The 17,542-nt window shown below is 50.4% G+C and overlaps 1 protein-coding gene across 1 annotated transcript; it reads left to right on the top strand.

Annotated features, from left to right (window-relative positions):
* The first annotated feature begins 6,591 nt into the window (after positions 1-6,591).
* LOC118634099 (elongin BC and polycomb repressive complex 2 associated protein) lies at positions 6,592-7,734 on the top strand. Its single transcript, XM_036268414.1, has one exon. It carries the CDS (start codon positions 6,592-6,594, stop codon positions 7,732-7,734), a length of 1,143 nt encoding a protein of 380 aa, XP_036124307.1.
* The last annotated feature ends 9,808 nt before the right edge of the window (positions 7,735-17,542 follow it).

Below are 17,542 nucleotides of genomic sequence, written 5' to 3'. Positions count from 1 at the left end.
GGGTAAGGATTTTTTTAAAAAAGAAAAAATGTAGTTTACTTATGTGACACCCTGGGGATATGATTAGTAAATTCCAGATGTGGGAAATCTAGATGATAGCCTAGTGTCTTTAGTGAATAAGTTGCAAGGAGAAAACAAAAAGAGATAAAGGAGGAATGTACAGGTTAAAAGAGAGTTAAGAGACATAACCACTTGACATCTTTCTTTGGGTCTTAATTCAAATAAACTAAACAAATTGTAAAGAAAAACATTATAAGATAATTAGAAATTTGAACACTGATTGCTGATGACGTTAAAGGATGACTGTTAATTCTTTTCAGGTTTGATAATAGTGTTGAGGTTATGTTTATTATTAGAGTCCTTATAGAAATATGTATTGAAATATTTAGGATTGAAATATATGATGTCGGGGATTTATTTTAAGTAATATGGGTTATGTTCTATATCTTTTTTTTTTTAAATCCTCACCCGAGGACATTTTTCCATTTTTTTTTTTGTTCAGATAGAGTAGGAGGGAGATAGAGGAAGAGAGAGAGAGAGAGAGAGAGAGAGAGAGAGAGAGAGAGAGAAATCGACGTGAAAGGGACACATCGAGTGGTTGCCACCCGCATGACCCAACCAGGGCAGAGGACAAACTGCAACCAAGGTACCTGCCCTTAGGGGGAACTGAACCTGGGTCTCTCAGGACTGCAGGCAGATGCTCTAACCGCTGGGCCAAACCGGCCAGGGTTTATGTTCTATATCTTAACTGTCTTAACTGTGGTGGTTACCTGGGTGTATTCATTTGTGAAAATTATTTGTGCTATACATTTAAAATGTACATTTACTGTATTTATTTATTTATTTTATTTTATTATTTTATCCTCACCTGAGGATATTTTTCCATTTTTGCTCAGACAGAGTGGGAGGGAGAGAGAGAGAGAGAAATGACATGAAAGGGACACATCGAGTGGTTGCCACCCACACGACCCACCCAAGGCTGGGGACAAACTACAGCCGAGGTACGTGCCCTTAGAGAGAACTGAATCTGGGTCTCTCTGGACCGCGGGCCGACGCTCTAACCGCTGAGCCAAACCGGCCAGGGCCATTTACTGTATTTAAATCATACCTCAGTAAAATTGATTTTTAAAAAATGGGAGCAGGGGAGGATGTGGGTAGGGGTAAGGATAAAACAAGATTGGGCATGAGTTGATAAGTGTTGAAGCTGGGTGTTGGGTATGTGAAAGTTCATTATACTTACTTTTGTATAGGTTTGAAATTTTCCATAATAAAACATTTTTTTAAAGAATTTTAAGTTTTATTTCCAATTATAGTTTACATTCAGTATTATTTTGTATTAGTTTCAGGTGTACAGCATAGTGGTTAGACAATAATATACTTTATTATTATTATTATTATTTTTTAATCCTCATTGGTTCACGGGCTGACGCTCTGACCACTGAGCAAAACCGGCCAGGGGGACAATAATATACTTTACAAAGTGCCCATCCCCCAATATTTCCCATACCCATCTGGCATTATAAGTAGTTATTGCAATATTATTGACTATAAATAATAAAACATTTTAAATTGCATGAAGGAAGATGCTGTTTCTGTTTTACAGATGAAGAAACTAAAGCAGAGATTAAGTAACTTGTCTCCAAATCACACAGCTGGTCAAATAATGAACCTGGGATATGAACAGATCCATCTGAGTTCGGTACTTAACCTATTAATCCTGAGTGCAAATTTCCAGAAGGAGTAGAGCAAAATGTGGGTGTGGTTAAGGGACAGGACAGAGCCTGCCTCTGGAAAATCTAGAAGCAAGATAGGCAAAAATGGGGGTGGCTATGGTACGGTAGGGCAAGAAATGGCTTCCCTCTTAGACTCATTGTCATGGGGTGGGCTCTTGGTTATAAGCACGGACTTGGAAGCTGGGGTTGAGTCTGGGCTCTGACACTTGCTAGCAGTGTGACTTTGGGCAAATCATTTATTTATTTAAAATATGTTTTTATTGATTTTTTTAGACAGAGAGCAAGGGAGAGAGAGATAGGCATATTGATGTGAGAGAAACATCAATCAGCTGCCTCCTGTAGCCCCCCCCCCCCTCCACTGGGGATTGAGCCTGAAACCCAAGCATGTGCCCTGACTGGGAATCAAACCAGGACCTCTCAGTCCTTGGGATGATACTCAATCTACTGAACCACACCTGCGGAGCTGGGCAAATCATTTAAAGTCTCTGTCTCTTACTTTCCTTATTTATAACATGGATATTAATAATACTGTAAAATGGTATAGGATAGCTGGTTTAGAAAACAGTTTGGCAGTTACTTCAAAAGTTGAACATAAATTTACCATATGACCTGGAAATTCCATTTTTAGCATGAAAATGTATGTCTACACAAAGACTTGTATGAAATATTCATCATCATTTATAGTAACTGAAAAGTAGAAACAACAAACTGTGGTATATCCACACCATGGGATGCTACTCAGCAATAAAAAGGGGACAGACTACTAATATATGCTACAGCAAGAATGAACCTCAAAAGGCTTTTGCCCAGCTGGTGTGGCTCAGTGGTTGACCCATGGACAAAAATGTCACTGATTTGATTGGTGGTCAGGGCACATGCCCAGGTTTCCAGCTCAATCCCTAGTACAAGGCATGCAGGAGGCAGCCAATTGATGTTTCTATCTCTCTCTCCCTTTTCCTCCCTCTCTCTAAAAATCAATAAAAACATATTTAAAACAAACAAACAAAACATTATGCTTTTGCCTTGGCTGGGTGGCTCAGTTGGTTGGAGTGTCGTCCCACGCACCAAAAAGGTTGCAGGGTTTGATTCCAGGTCAGAGCATATACCTAGGTTGCAGGTTCGATCCCCAGTTGGTGCTCATGCAGGAGGGAGCCAGTTGGCGTGCCTCTCTCACATCGATATCTCTCTCCACACACATACTTTCTCTCTCTCTCAAATCAATAAAAACATATCCTCAGGTGAGGATTTAAAAAAATTATGCTTTTTCAAAAGAAGTCAGATGCAAAGGACCACATGTAGTGTGTTCCACTTCCATGACATGTCCAGAAAAGGCAAATGTAGAGAGAAAGTAGATCAGTTACTGGGGGATGGGGGTAGAAATGAGGAGTTACTGCAAGGGGGGATGAGGAGTTTCTTAGGAGATGTTCTAAAATTGAATTATGGTGATCCTGACATAATTGTAAATTTAATAAAAATCATTGAATTGGGTTGCCCTAGTTGGTTTTGCTCAGTGGTTAGAGCATTGGCCTACAGAAAAAAGGGTTGTAGGTTCGATTCCCAGTCAAGAGCATATACCTGGGTAGCAGGTTTCATCCCCCACGCAGGGCACATTCAGAAGGCAACTAATCCATGTCTCCCCCCCTCCCATTTCCACTCCAAGAATCAATGGAGAAAACATCCTCGAGTGAGGATTAACAAAACAAAAATAACTGAACTGGGCACTGAAATTGGGTTATGAATGGTATGTAAAAATGTTAAAAGACAGTGTTTTATAAAATTGTTATAGGGATTAAATAACATAAAGTTCTTAGACCAGAGACTGGGAATGTAGTCAATGCTATAGAAGTTATGGGCTGGACCTCTGGGGCCAGTTCCCTGCTGTGCCTTCCTCCAGGGAAAGGGCAACTAAGCAGGTTCCCTGCTCCCAAATTCTTGAATACAGGTCTTTGGGTGAGACGTAGATGGGCCATAGAAGGGGAAGGGCTGGCTCCCAGGTCCCTCAGGGTATTGAATATGCCTTATTCGGGAGGTGTCTGTTGGAACCCAGCCCCCAGCCTTGTCCCTTTTCTCCTACGGGGAAATAGGGGTTCCATAGAAGGGTGTTGTTGCCCTCTCATCCTGCTGGCTTGAGGACGGGGTCGAGTGTCCTCTACTGTAGGTAACAGGAATTGCAACAGGGAGGCCAGCCCGCTGACATCATGTTTCCACCCTCCTGACAATGTTGTGAGGCAGCTACTGTTGACCCCTTTTCACTGATAGGGACATTGAGACTCAAAGTGTCTAGGTGACCTGCCTAGGATTGCACAGTTGGCACTCCCAGTTCAAGTACTCTGAAAATTGAGGCTTGATTACTCTAGGTCCTTTCAGCTGAAGAGTTACACGAATTCCTACGTTTGCAATGTGCTTCCATGCCACAGAGGGCTTTCCCCTCTGGGGCTATATATCCTGGGGTACCTGATTCAAGGAAGGGAAAGAAGGGAAAGCGGAAGTGGAGGGAGTTCCTTCTCCAAGGAAGGACTGTCAATAGTAACGGTCGCTGATAAAGCCCCTAAACTCAGATTTGGGGGATTGTTGGCTTTTGGAGTGGGAGAAGGAGGAGGTTATTGATCTGCATTGTCCAGTTTCCTACAGGTGGGGCCCAAGCCCCCCTCCCCAGGCACCACAGCTGCAAAGAGGCTGGAGTAGAATTGGATTGAAGCAGATACCCCTCTGCCCACAAGCAAAAAAAAAAAAAAAAATCAGGCACTGCTGTCTCAGGGTAAGAGTTCTCAGCACTGTCCCCCAGAAGAGACAGCTGTGAAGATCATCATCCTTCCAGAACTTTCCTCTTGTGTGTGTGTGGTGGGGGAGGTAGGGGGTTAGGGTTTGGGGGGCACGTAAGAACCTGAGGTCTAGACCAGCAGGACCCTAGGATCTTCCCTCATAACAACTGCCCTAGAGTTGCTAGGGGGTGAGCATTTTGAGTAACAGAACATTCCCCCTCCCCTATTCCTTAAACCCTAGTCCCACCTTGGGGCCTTTACCTCTGGCCTCTGCAAAGGGAGGTGGGGAGGCAGACCTTCCTGATTCCTTTCCTCCCAAATGCTATTTGCTGACATGTAGAAAAAAATTGCTTCCGTTGTCATGGACAGGAGGGCCAAATGTAAGCCACATTATTTGTACCCTTACAGAATCCCTCTCATACCCCAGATCCAGAATGAGATATTTTTGTGACATCCCTCCACCCCTCTTCCACACCCCTACTCCAAGCTATTATACCAGGCTCTCTTTATATTTCTGGGCATGGAAAGCAGCCATATTCCAATAACCTGATTTTCATCAAGAGAGAAATATTCTGGGTATTCATTCATTCACTTACAAATGTTTATCGAGCACCTATTATGTCTGGGCATGGTTCTAGGCAGTGAGGATGTGGTAGTAATTAAGACAAAGTTCTCATCAGCTCATTTCTAGACTAATGGGAGAGACAGACAATAAAGAATACATACGCTCAGACTTTTAAATCACAGTAAGCTATACAGAAACTAAAGAAGGGTAAGGACATGGACCATACTGAGAGCAGGTGGTCCTCCATTATGGGGATTTTTATTGAGGATTCACTTTTTCTCTGCTTTACTGTTTTGGGGGAGATGAGTGAGGGTCTGTGTGACCCCTCCTCTGGCCTTCTCCACCCATTTTCAAAGCTCAAGACTCAGAAGGCAAAGTCTTGGGATTTGAGGGAGGCTGGAGAGCTAGTCCCTCGGAATTTGGTCAAGAGGCCGTTTACCCACTGCACGAGAGAAATGGAAACAGATACTGAGAAAGTCTATCGTCTTCCGTGGTGTAATAATAACACCCCCCTCCGAATTTATGTTTTCCTTTGTTCACCTGGCACACTTACTCAATTCCTAACTACTGGTTCAACATTTTTTGAGCTCATTGTGTACCAGGTACTGTTCTAGGGGAACAGAGGTGGGGAACATTCTCTGCCTTCGAGTCCCTGCCGTGCAAAGCTTGTAAGCCACTATCGCCTCATTTCATCTTTTCCCTCAACGTTGTTTTTGAGATTCATCCATTTTCATTCACGTAGCCCCAAGAGGGCAGATACGAACATTCCCATTTAACAGATGCGAAAACCATGACCGCTAAGGGGGAAAATGAACTGCTTTGCGAGACTAAATGCCGGGACGTCACCTGGCCACGTGCAGCGGCCCATTTCGCGGCTCACAAGCCCACCCGCGCACGCTCCCTCCCAGTCGCAGCCTCGCCAGGTCCACGTGTGTGTGTCTGTGTGCGGAATGGGGACGGGGGCGGTGCCGCCAGAGGGGTGGGGTCCGGGCCAACGTCACAGGCAGTGCTGCCCAATCAGCGGCGGGCTCGCGGCCCCGGCGCTGGTATTGGGGCAGCGAGGGGGCAGTTCTCTATAACGCGGTCTCCGGGAGCCAGCGGGGAAGAAAGAAGCTGAGCGGGCGGAAGGCGCCCTCCCCGCCGCCTGGGCCCGGGCACCGGGTGCCGGGCCCGGGGTCCTTCCCGCTTCCCGCAGTCGCCGGTCGCTTTGTTTCCCCCGCCTCTGCGCTCCGGGCTACTCGAGAGGGGCTCCCGCCGGGGCTGCTCAGGGAACGCGGCGGCAGGAAGGGCGGCCGATCGCGCAGGGACTCGCAGGGACCCAGGAGTCCGGCCGCCGCGAGGGCCGCGTGACGAGATCGAGGAGAGAGCCAGAGCTTCGCGGCCCAGGGGTTCGGGCCGGGGGCGACCGTGAGCAGAGACCTCCCCGTCGAGGGGGGGCGATGTTCCCCTCGCCCGTGGGCTCTTCGGGCAGCCTGGGCATCCCGCCGCTGGGACCAGGGCCCCCTCAGTGGGCACCCCCCTAGGCGGTTCCATGGAGACTCTGTGCCCCGCTCCCCGCCTCGCAGTGCCGGCGTCCCCGCGAGGGTCGCCCTGCTCCCCAACACCCAGGAAGCCTCGTCTGGGGACCCAGGAGTTCTCTCCGCTGTGTCTGCGTGCCCTTGCCTTCTGCGCCCTTGCCAAACCCCGGGCGTCCTCTTTGGGCCTGGGGCCTGGGGAGCCGGCGCCTCGGGCTCCGTTGCTGCTGGGCCCTCGCGACCCCCTGTGCACCGGCGGCCGGGCCCCGGATGGCCTGAAACACCTCGCGGGACAGGCCGGGTGGTCCAGCGTTCCGAGCTCCCCGGCCGGCCAGGATGCCGACGCCGCAGTGTGCCGGGGCCGCGGTGAGGAGGAAGAGGGCGGAGGCAGTTTCCCGCACTTCGGCGCTCGATCCGGCCTTCCTCCGGGCCGCTGCCCGGCGCCCCGGAGCCCACGGGAATCTCCGGCCAGCTCCGCCTCGGCTCCGCCTAGGCCAGCCCTGGGTCTCGATTCTCAGCCTGGCCCTGCCGCCGCCAGCCCGCATCAGGAGCCGGATTCCCGGCCTTCGCCGCCACCTGCGGGCCTCTCCATCGAGCCCACGGGGCCCGGGGCCGCGCCGGAGCCGCCTCTGTCCGGCCAGACGGCCGCAGTCGATGGAACCCCTCCGCAGGCGGCCCCCGAGGCACCCGCCGCTAGCCCCTCGACGGCCAGCGGAGCTGCGGCCGCGCCCGGCAACCTCCGCCAGGAACATTTCGATCGTCTGATCCGCCGGTCGAAACTTTGGTGTTATGCAAAGGGCTTCGCCCTCGACACTCCAAGTTTGCGCAGGGGGCCCGAGCGGCCGCCGGCAAAAGGACCCGCCCGGGGAGCCACCAAGAAACGCCGACGGCCGGCGCCCCCACACCGCGGCGCACAGCCCCGCCGCCCACCACCGACGCTCCCCACGACCAGCACCTTCAGCCTTCTCGACTGCTTCCCTTGCCCACCGGCCCTGGTCGTGGGAGAGGACGGAGACCTGGGGCCCGCATCCTCGCTTCGCCTCCAGGGAACCTCCAAGCCCCCGCCTGCCCACCCACTATGGAGGTGGCAGATGGGGGGTCCCGCAGTCCCTGAGCCCCCCGGCGTCAAATTCTGGGGGATCAACCTGGAGGAACCCTGAACGTGAGACCTCTTCTGCCAAGAGGGAAAAGTTAGGGTGACAGCAAAATTTCGGGCTGGTTTTTCATACTTGCCTTACTCCTTTATGTTTTATGGGCTGTGGTCAGAGGGACCTCAAATGACAGTGATCTTCAAGCACCTAACTAGTTGGGGTGACACCCGCTCCCCCTTATCCTTTGGAGATGAACTAAGGGCTGGAGTCAGGAGAAGGCGCTTAACGGAAAAGATTTAATGACATAGATTCCAGTCCCTCCCCTCTTCCATCTCAGATCTCTGGGGGCAGTGTCTTCACTCCCGGGGGGAGCAAAGGAGGCTGCTGCTCGAAGACAAGGCCAAAAAGAAAAAGAGAGAGAGACCTTGGTGATGGACAAACCGGTTGTTTCTGTGGGCGAGCTTGGGGATGAGGGGGCTGTGGTGGGGGTGGGGAGGTGATTGGCAGCTCCCTGGGGGCATCCCCCACCTCCACTATCTAGGCCTTTAACCCTTCACTCCCCTCAGGCCTTCCCCAGTACTCAGAGCACCATGGAGCCTTTTTTGGGGAAGGGGCAGCTTGAGCAAGGGGACTATCACCCCCTTCCTAGGGGCCCCCAAGGTCAGGGAACCCCTGATTGTTGAGATCTTCAGTCTCAGACACCAACTTTTCCTTTTTGTCCAGTTTAGAAGTTTCCTTCTTCAGTTTTCCTGTTTGCTTTCAGTTTATAAAATTGATGGGTAAAGGAGGATGCCCCTTGATAAACCAATCCCCTCCCCCAGTTTACTTCTCATATTAGAAGGGGCAGGGCTGAGGGACCTCCTCTCTTCCAAAAGTGCAGACTTTGCCTGGGGAAGGGGCCAGAGACTGTCCCAGGGAAAGTAATGGAAGGTAGAAGAAATCAATAAAATCAGACCAAACAAGTTGCCCTTCGAGGTCCTCTCCACCGATTTATGGATGGAAGGGGGTGGAGGTAGAGGGGAGGCCTGGGTACATTCTTTGGACACCAAATTTGGCCCCCATAAGGGGTAGGCACAATACAAGCTTCTTTTTTTGGAGGGGGTAAATGAAAGGGCTCTTGGCCTAACCACAAGGTCCAGTGGAGTTGGAAGGGGCAAAGTCTGGGTTTGGATGGGAACTGGGCTGAAGTACCTTCAGCTTCCTCCCTTTACTTCAGGCATTTTGGGAGTTGTCAGGGACCTGATGGATCCGAAGGGGGCAGGGCCAGGGGATTAGTTTTGAGGTCAGAGGTTCTGTTTTCTGGGGGGGAGGGGAGAGCTAGGCCTGGACCAAGCCCTCAGGCTGGGAGGATCCCCTGGAGTCAGGGAGGGATGGAGTTACTTTCTCCTCCACCCAGGTGAGAGCAGGGGAAGTTCGCTCTTAGGGAGAGTGCAAGTTTAGGTGTGAGGGGAACCTGGAGGTTGAGGATCTGCCCAGTGACCCTTCTGGCCACACTAGTGAATAAAGCCACCCTTTCCCCCAAAACGGGGTGAAGGAGGAACAATTCCCACATACTATACTGGGGAAGGACTTGTCTCCTTTTCTGTGAAAATGCTTTGTAAAAAGTTATTGTTTGCATAGAGCAGATTCTTGAGAAAAACTGTTTTGGATCACAAAAATTTTGTTCATTTTAAAAACTGTGTCTTTTAATTTTTTTCTGCTGGGGGTGAGGATGGGGGTGGGGTGGTGGGCGTGGGGTGGGCACTGCTCTCTTTCTCCTCAACATCTGGCCTTTATGAACCCTGCTGACCTCCCCTCCCCCCTCCAGCTGTGTCGTGGGAAGAAGGAGGAGGGCGGGAGAGTGCCTTCCATTCCTGTGCTTCAGGGGTATCCCTCTTATCTTGCTCCCCAAGACTAAGGAAGGCAGAGATGAGGGGTGGGGAGAGAGTCGCTGTGAAGAGGGGGTGATGTTTGCATGGACAAATTCAGAAAAGCTGAGTCCTGTTTTTAAAAAGCTCCTTGCTTTTAGTAATGCGGTCCGGGTTAGCTTCGGCCCTTTTGACCAGCCTGGGCGGGATGGCGTGAGCTTTGGGCAAAGGAGGAAGGGTTGGTGGGTCATGAAATTCTTTCGGACTCTCCTTCTCTGAGGAGTGGGAGGTGGGCACTTAATTTGGCTTCCCTCCTCCTCACTCCAGTGAAAGTATGAAACCTCGACCTGGAAGGGGCCTGGGCTGTGAGCACCCCTCTGACCAGACCTGGAACTCTCCTCCTCGCTGAAAGGTTTACTTTGGAGAATCTCAGGGCTGGAAGCATCCCTGGGAACTTCTAGTCACTTTACGGAATAGGAAACTATATTAGTTCCCTAGGGCTGCTGTCCCAAACGTGGTCGCTTCAAACAGTAGAAATTTATTCTCTCCCGGTTCTGGGGTCCAGAAGTTGGACATTCAGCTGTGCCGGCTCCAGGGAGCTTCCTTCCTGCTGCGTCCAGCTTCAGGAGAGCCCAGGCGGTTCTCGGGTGGCGGCTGCATCACTCCAGTCTCTGTCCCAGCTCCACACGGCCTTCCCCTCTCCCGTCTCTTCTAGGGATACTGCCATTGAATTTAGGGCCCACCCGGATAATCCAGCTTGAGGTCATTTTGACAACCTTAATGACATCATGCAAAGACGCTTGTTTCAAATAAGGTCACACTTACGGGTCTGAGGGAAGGGAGTTAGGACACAGACATGCCTTTTTGGGTGCTGCCATTCAGCCCACTATAGAAACAGTTCTGGAAAGGAAAGGAGAGAGTTGCCTATACTTTCTGGAAGGAAACGTGGTCTAGGTTGGTGTGGAGTGCTCTCTCCGCGCTGGGGCCACAAGTCTCCCCGAGTGGGAGAAGCCTGGGGAGAGGGGAGAGTTAGACTGCTTTTCCCAGGCCGACCCAAAGATTCTGGGACTCCCCTCCCCCTAGTACTCGCTGACAGGGAGAGGAAGCTTGATCCAACCTCCCCAGGGTCCAAGGAGGTTCTCTCTCGCTCCCTCCCTCCCTGGTTTCCTGGCTACTCCAGGTCGGGTGTTCCTAGCGCCTGTTCCCAGATTGTCAACGTGAATCCTTCCTTCCACCCGCCCCTCCCCCATCCTTCATGTTTTCAGAGGTTCGAGACTCTGCCACTGGTCACAGTGTCTTTTGTAGGATGTGCAGATCGAGGGTCTTAGCTTCCGTCTGGGTCTCTAAGTTCTCTGACTGGATTATCTCTTTCCTTTAGTTTCAGACGGTCTCTCTTCATGGGCCGCTGTCTCTTGACAGCTCTGGGGCCTGTGTCTGCCCCTCTACCAGGGCCACCTGCACAGTCCTGAGAGTGAGTGCCTCCTTAAATTTTGTCCCCAAGGCCTTAGGGCTGACCTCACCCTAATCCAGCCCTGCTTACCGTAACCTCCCTTCTCCAGGCAGCCTCAGCTACCCCCACATCCTCTGTCTCTTGCCTCTTAAATCTTTCTGGTTTGACTTCTGGCCCCTGAAACCACTTTTTCCAGGGTCACTTTTGACAACTCCCAACCACAAAGCCAATGGTTTCCACCCTGCTGTTCTGACCCCTGGATCTCTCTGTGAGATACGACATTGTTGGATGCTCACCAAGGTCTCCTAGTTCTCTCTAAGTTTCCTTTCTTGTCTTCTGTGCCTCCTCTTCCTCCTCTGTCCTCAGGAAGTTTTAAAAAAAGGGAGCCCAGTGATGTCCAGGGAGTGTCTACCCTCCACCCCACTCTCCCCAGGTGATTCCCTTCATCTTCCTCTCCCAAATCTTCAGTTTGCACCTACATAGGTAAGTAGCTCCTAAATGACTGCTCCTCCTCATGCTCCAGCCCAGCTCCTCTCCTGAGTTTTGGTCTCATATCTTCATGTACTGGCAACTCATATTTTCCCTACTGAAGACCAAGCTGATTGTCTCCATCCCCTGCCCACATCAGTTCCCCTGGCCACGTCTATGTTCTGGTCACAGCGTTGCCTTTCTCCCCATTCCTTCCCCAAGACCCAGCGCCTGGAATTCTCACCCAGATCTCCTATTTCACCCACTGCTATCTCCCCCTGCTTTCGCCTTCTCTCTTTCTCTCTCGCCTTCTCTCTCTCGCCTTCTCTCTCTCTCTCTCTCTCTCTCTCTCTCTCTCTCGCTGAGTACAGTGTACTTTATTTTATTTATTTATTTTTTTATCCTCACCCGAGGACATTTTTCCATTTTTTGTTCAGATAGAGCGGGAGGGAGAGAGAGGAAGAGAGAGAGAAACATCGATGTGAAAGGGACACATCGAGTGGCTGCCACCCGCACGACCCACCAGGGCCGGTGACAAATTGCAACCAAGGTACGTGCCCTTAGCGGGAACCGAACCCGGGTCTCTCTGTACCGCAGGCTGACGCTCCAACCGCTGAGCCAAACCGGCCAGGGCTATTTTATTTTAATCCTCACCCATGGGCATTTTTCTATGTATCTTCAAATAGAGTGGGAGGGAGAGAAAGGGAGAGAGAGAGAAACATCGAAGTGCGAGAGACACATCAACTGGTTGTCTCCTGCAGGACCCTGACCAGGCCGGGAAGAACCACAACTGAGGTACATGTCCTTGGCCGGAATCGAACCTGAGACTCATTGATCCGTGGGCCGACTCACTACCGCTGAGCCAAACTGACCAGGGCACGGTGTACTTTATTGATGGGGCGTGAAAAGGTAGGGCTCCCTAAGTCCCTCCCCTTCTTCAGGGGGTCAGAGTTAGAAACTATGGAGGTCAGGAGATTCTCAGTGAGTTGGAGGATCTATCTGGAGCAAGGACTACCCAGTATCTGAGGGCCTGTATTCTTGCTGGGGCTGGTGGTCCAGGGGGCTCTTACTCCTTGGAGGCCATGTGGCCCTCTCTTTGCTGTAGTCACATTCATTGTCATACCAGAAAATGAGCTTGACAAAATGGTTGGTGAGGGAATGCCAGCCCCGGCATTGAATGTGGAAGAGTGGGTGCCACTGTTAAAGGGGCAGAAGACAACTTGGTCCTCAGTATAGCCCAGGATGCCCTTGAGGGGCCCTCGGACACCTGCTTCACCATCTTCTTTATGTCATCGGATTTCTTGCCAGTATCCCCTGTATCCTCTCCATCATAGTGCAGCTCCCATGCATCTAGTCTGGACTAGTGCAGTAGCCACCTAACTAGTTTCTCTATTCTGGTTTTTTTTTTTTTTTTTTTGATCCTTTCAGATCAGATTACCTCTTACACAGTGGGTCCCCTGATTTTATTAAATGCATCTTCCTTGGCCTGTCATTTGGAGCCCTCTATGCTTTGGGTTTAAATCTCCTGTCTGGCCTATCCCTGTTATTTCACTTTATACAGCGTGTGGTCCATCAGGCTGTATAAATGCCCTTCCTTCCCCAGCCACTTAACCCCTTTCTCTACGTTCACTCGCCAAAGCCCATCTGAAATGTCATCTCTTCATGAAGTAGTCTTTGATTTCCACTGTTGGACGTTATCATGCCACTTCTAGACCTTTTTTTACTCTTTTATGAAGAACTGTAGACTTCCTCACTCTGGGGGAGGGGCGGCGGAGCCATGCACTTCTGCTTCCCCTCTGGGTGGAGACGCTGGCTGAGTCAGGCTGCCCTGGTGGAATCACCGTCTGACCTAAGCTTGCCTTTCATTGCTTTGGCCTTAGCTGAAAGTCACTGACACAAAATGGCCACTTCAAAAACACTCCTGAAATTGTAAAAATTTCCCGAGAAGACACTGTTCAGTGTTCCAAGTCCTTCTACATGGTGTTTATATTTTCTTTAAGATAAAAAAAATAGGGTATTGATGATAAAATAATTGTTTGTAATTTTTTTCGTGCACCCCTCTAAGTTATCTTGTATATTTTTATTTTCTTTGGTTTCTGGATCTGTGCCCTGTCACAGCAGGCACCTAACAAATACTTGTCCAATGCAGAGTGCATGTTTTAAAGGCTTATTTAAAGGACTACACAGCAGCTTGGCCGCGGCACTTAGCTAGATGCAGTTCCAGAGTTGTCCACTAGATGATGCTGTCTGCTAGCACTAGAAGGAGGGTGCCGGGCAAGCGAAGGTGGGTAGTGAAGGGATTATTTCTTCCAAGCAACTGAGCACCTCCCAGTGCTGGGTTTGGTGTAAGAAATGCTCCTTGCACACAAGGACTCAGGTGCTTTACATGCATTATTTTGCCTTAATAACAATAGATAGTTATTATTATCTCTGTTTAATAGATGAGGAAATGAAGGTTCAGAGAGGTTAATTGATTTTCCTGACTGAGGTCACACAGCCATTAGAGGAATAGAGTTTAACTCTGGTCTGACTGAGTTTTCTCCTAATAGCATTTATCACAACAAACACTTACATGGAACTATCTGGAAGCCAGGCAGTGTTCTAAGTGCTTTATGCTTAGTTACTTATCTAATCCTCAGAACAACATTATGAGGAAGGTACTATTATTATCCTCATTTTGTAGATAAGGAAACTGGGGTGCAGAGAGGCTAAGCGAACACAGCTACAGAATAGTGCCTTTAGAGTTTGTGTTTTTTTGGGGGTGTTTTTTTTTAATCCTCACCCGAAGACATTTTTCTATTTATCTTCAGAGTAGGAGGGAGAGAAAGGGAGAGAGAGAGAGAAACATTGACGTGAGAGGGACACATTGACCGGTTGCCTCCCGCACGACCCCAACCAGGGCCAGGGACGAACTGAACCACAACCGAGATATGTGCCCTTAACTGGAATCGAGCCCACTACTCTTTGGTCCACGGGCCGACACTCTACCGCTGAGCCAAATGGGCCAGGGCTAGAATTTGTGGTCTTAATGACTACACTGCTGCCATGTTTCACCAACCCAGCAGCAATCAGTTATGAACCAGAGGCAGCCCCTCGATATTTAGAGGTCCCAGAACTCTGTGCCAGACACACAAAGACACAGAGCCTGCCCCTGAGAAACCTGTACTTGCATGGGAAAAGTAGGGCGTACAGTCCTCTCCTTAGGGTGTGGACTCTCCACAGATGTGCTGGGTGACTCCAGCTGAATGGTTTACCCTCTCTGGGCTTCAGTGTTGCTACCTAAAATCAGGGGACTCTGTAGCAGGAAGTGTCTCTCAGACACAAGAAGTTTGTTATCCATGATGATTTATTGCAAAAATTACAGCATTAAAAATAGAGTTGACGTTATCTACTTTAAAGCGCACAAAAAATCCACTTGATTAATGTTTACACAGGCCCACACCTGTGTGATCCCCACCGAGGTCTAGGTAAGCCACGTTGCCGGCCCTCTGGGAGGCTCTTGCAGGCCACTCCCACTCAATCCCCCTGGCCTGGAGAGAGCCACCGTGCTGGCCTCTGTCACCACAGATTCATTTTGCCTATTTTTGGCTTTCATACAAATGGAAGGTACTTTTCTGGGTCTGGCTTCTTTTCTTCCACCTTTTGCATGTGGATTCATCATGCTGTTACAGGTAACAGTAGTTTATTCTTGTCGTTACCATGTAGTATTTCATTTTAGGAATAATCTACACTTTACATAGTCTGTTTGATGGATGTTTGGGTCATTTCCAGTTGTCAGCTTTATGTATAAAGCCGTGTGGCCCAGTTTTAAAGGAATGGGGAGGGGCAGCGAGGAGTCGGGAAGAGAGTTAGCATTTACTCAAGCATTAACTGTCCTGGACAACGGGCTAAGGGCTGGAGATAAGAAATGACTAAAACCCATATTTCTCTCCCTGAAGCTCACAGCTTAGTAAGGGAGAGAGACAAGTCACAGTAGAGCATGACATGTGGAGATGGAGATCAGTGAGGGTGAGGGAACCATGGAGCAGGTGGGAGGAGCACCGGGGGGGCAGGGAAGACTTCCCAGAGGAGGAGACATCTGAGTTGAGTCTTGAAGGGTATGCAGGAGTTCATGAAGTGATGAAGACCTGGGAGGTGCTGAGGACAGACGGGGCAGAGCAAAGGCACTGGGGCTTGAATGAGTGGGACTCTTAAACAGATCACATTGCCTGAAGCACGTGGTGCATGTGACAAGAAATGAGGTAGACAGAGGCCAGATCACAAAAGGTCTTGTCTATCAGTGTAAGGAGTTTATTCTGAAGGCAATGGGGAGCCCCTGGGGGATAACCTAGTCAGACCATGGTGGCCATAAACTTTACTTATTATTGGTTCAGTAAATATTAATTGAGCACCTACTATGTGCCAGCTAATAAAAAACCATGCAGCTGAAACAGTGCCAGGAAGGAGAGGAGTGCAAGGTCTGGGGCTGTGCCAGGAGCATCTGACCTGGGCGGGGAGAGCAGAAGGGCAACTCTGGGGAAGTGATGCTTGAGATGAGCTTGGAATGATGACTAGGAATTAAGGACAAGGAGAGGGGAGGGAAGAGTGTTCCAGGCAGAGAGGACAGTGTGGATAATGGTCCTGGCTCTGTAGGGAGCGAGGTGCATCAGAGAACTGAGTGTAGCTGGAGCCTCGAGTCGTGGGGAGAGACTGGGCAGAAGCAGGCGGAGGGCCCGGTGTCGCAGGGCCGTTCAGGCAAGGTACGGATTTTGGCTTGTCTGACAGCACTGGGAAGCCAGCGGAGGGTTGTAAGCAGGGCTGTGACAATCAGATTTGTGTTTGGAGAGGATCACTGTGGCATCAGTGTGGACAATGGGGACAAAAGCAGATGTGAGGAGATTGGTGAGGAGGCTACTGTCATAGCCCAGGCAAGAGATGACGGTGGCCTGCACCGGGAGGATGGGTGCAGGGGTGGGGACGCAGCTGTGGAGCAAAGTGGACACAGGTACAATTGACCAGGTTGGGGGATGAGGGTGAGGGAGGTGACAAGAGTAAGTCTTGGGACTCTGGCTTTAGACACTGGGTTGATGACGAGACAGGAAATGTGTGCTGGGGTTGGACTGTGGGGAGCAAGCACCCTGTTCAGACTTGGACATGGAGAGTTGGAGGTGCCTTTGAGGCATCCAAGCGGATGTTTGAGTCTGATGTCCAGAGAAGAGGGAGGGTCAGAGATATACTCCTGTGAGTCACCTGGGTGGCTGTGGGAGTGAGGGTTGGGAGGCTAGATGTGGGGCTCAGGAAAAGGTTAAAAGATGAGGAGAGGAGGGCTCGTGACTTCCTGCATTTCCCTGGAGGGCGCTGTGAAGTGTTGGGGGTGGGTGGAGGCTGGGAGGAAGGACAAGGAGTCAGCTGGGAGGAGAGGAGAGGCCTTTATAAAGGAGAATTGCCAGTGTGGTGACGGATTGAGTGTGGGGGTCAGGGAGAGGACAGTGTGGCTTGAATCCCAGCTTTTGGCCCTGGGTCTGCAGCTGAGGGCAACCTAGGCTGGAGGTGGGACTGTTTGGAGTTGTCAGCGTATGACTGGGCAAGAATGACCAGGGGATGTGTGTGGGAGTGAGAAGAGATCCAAGAATAGAACCCCGAGTGACATTAACCAAGCAGAGGAATGCCCGGGAAGTAGGAGGGACACCGTGGAACTCTGGCGACCACTGCTGGTTGTCCACCGAAGCCTGTGCTGCCCTGGCTGCCCGGGTAGGCTCGCTTCCCAGCTTCCCTTGCAGTCGGGTGTGGCCATGTGATTTCAGTCCCACCAGAGGGATGCCCAGGAGAAATGGTGTGGGCCCTTCTCCACCTCGGCAGACCCTAGGCATACCCCTTCAACACCCCCTTCGCCCTTCCTGCCTCTGGGGCCCAGCATGGTTGTCACCCAGCTGCAGCCCAGAGTCACTGATAGTGCCCTAGGACGGATAGTGCCGCAGAAGGAACCTGGGTGTTCCCGTGACTGCGAGCAGAGCTCCCACTGACCTGGGATGTTCACTGGGAGCATGAGAAAGAACAAGATCTTTTTTAAAAATTTATAATTAAAAAAATTTTTTTCCCTTTATTGATTTTAGAGAGAGAGGAAGGGAGGAGA

The sequence above is a fragment of the Molossus molossus genome, unplaced genomic scaffold (genome assembly GCF_014108415.1).
Source record: "Molossus molossus isolate mMolMol1 unplaced genomic scaffold, mMolMol1.p scaffold_m16_p_19, whole genome shotgun sequence".
Classification (NCBI taxonomy): Eukaryota; Metazoa; Chordata; class Mammalia; order Chiroptera; family Molossidae; genus Molossus; species Molossus molossus.
Note: the sequence above shows the minus strand (reverse complement) of the source record. Positions and strands in the feature narration are given on the sequence as shown.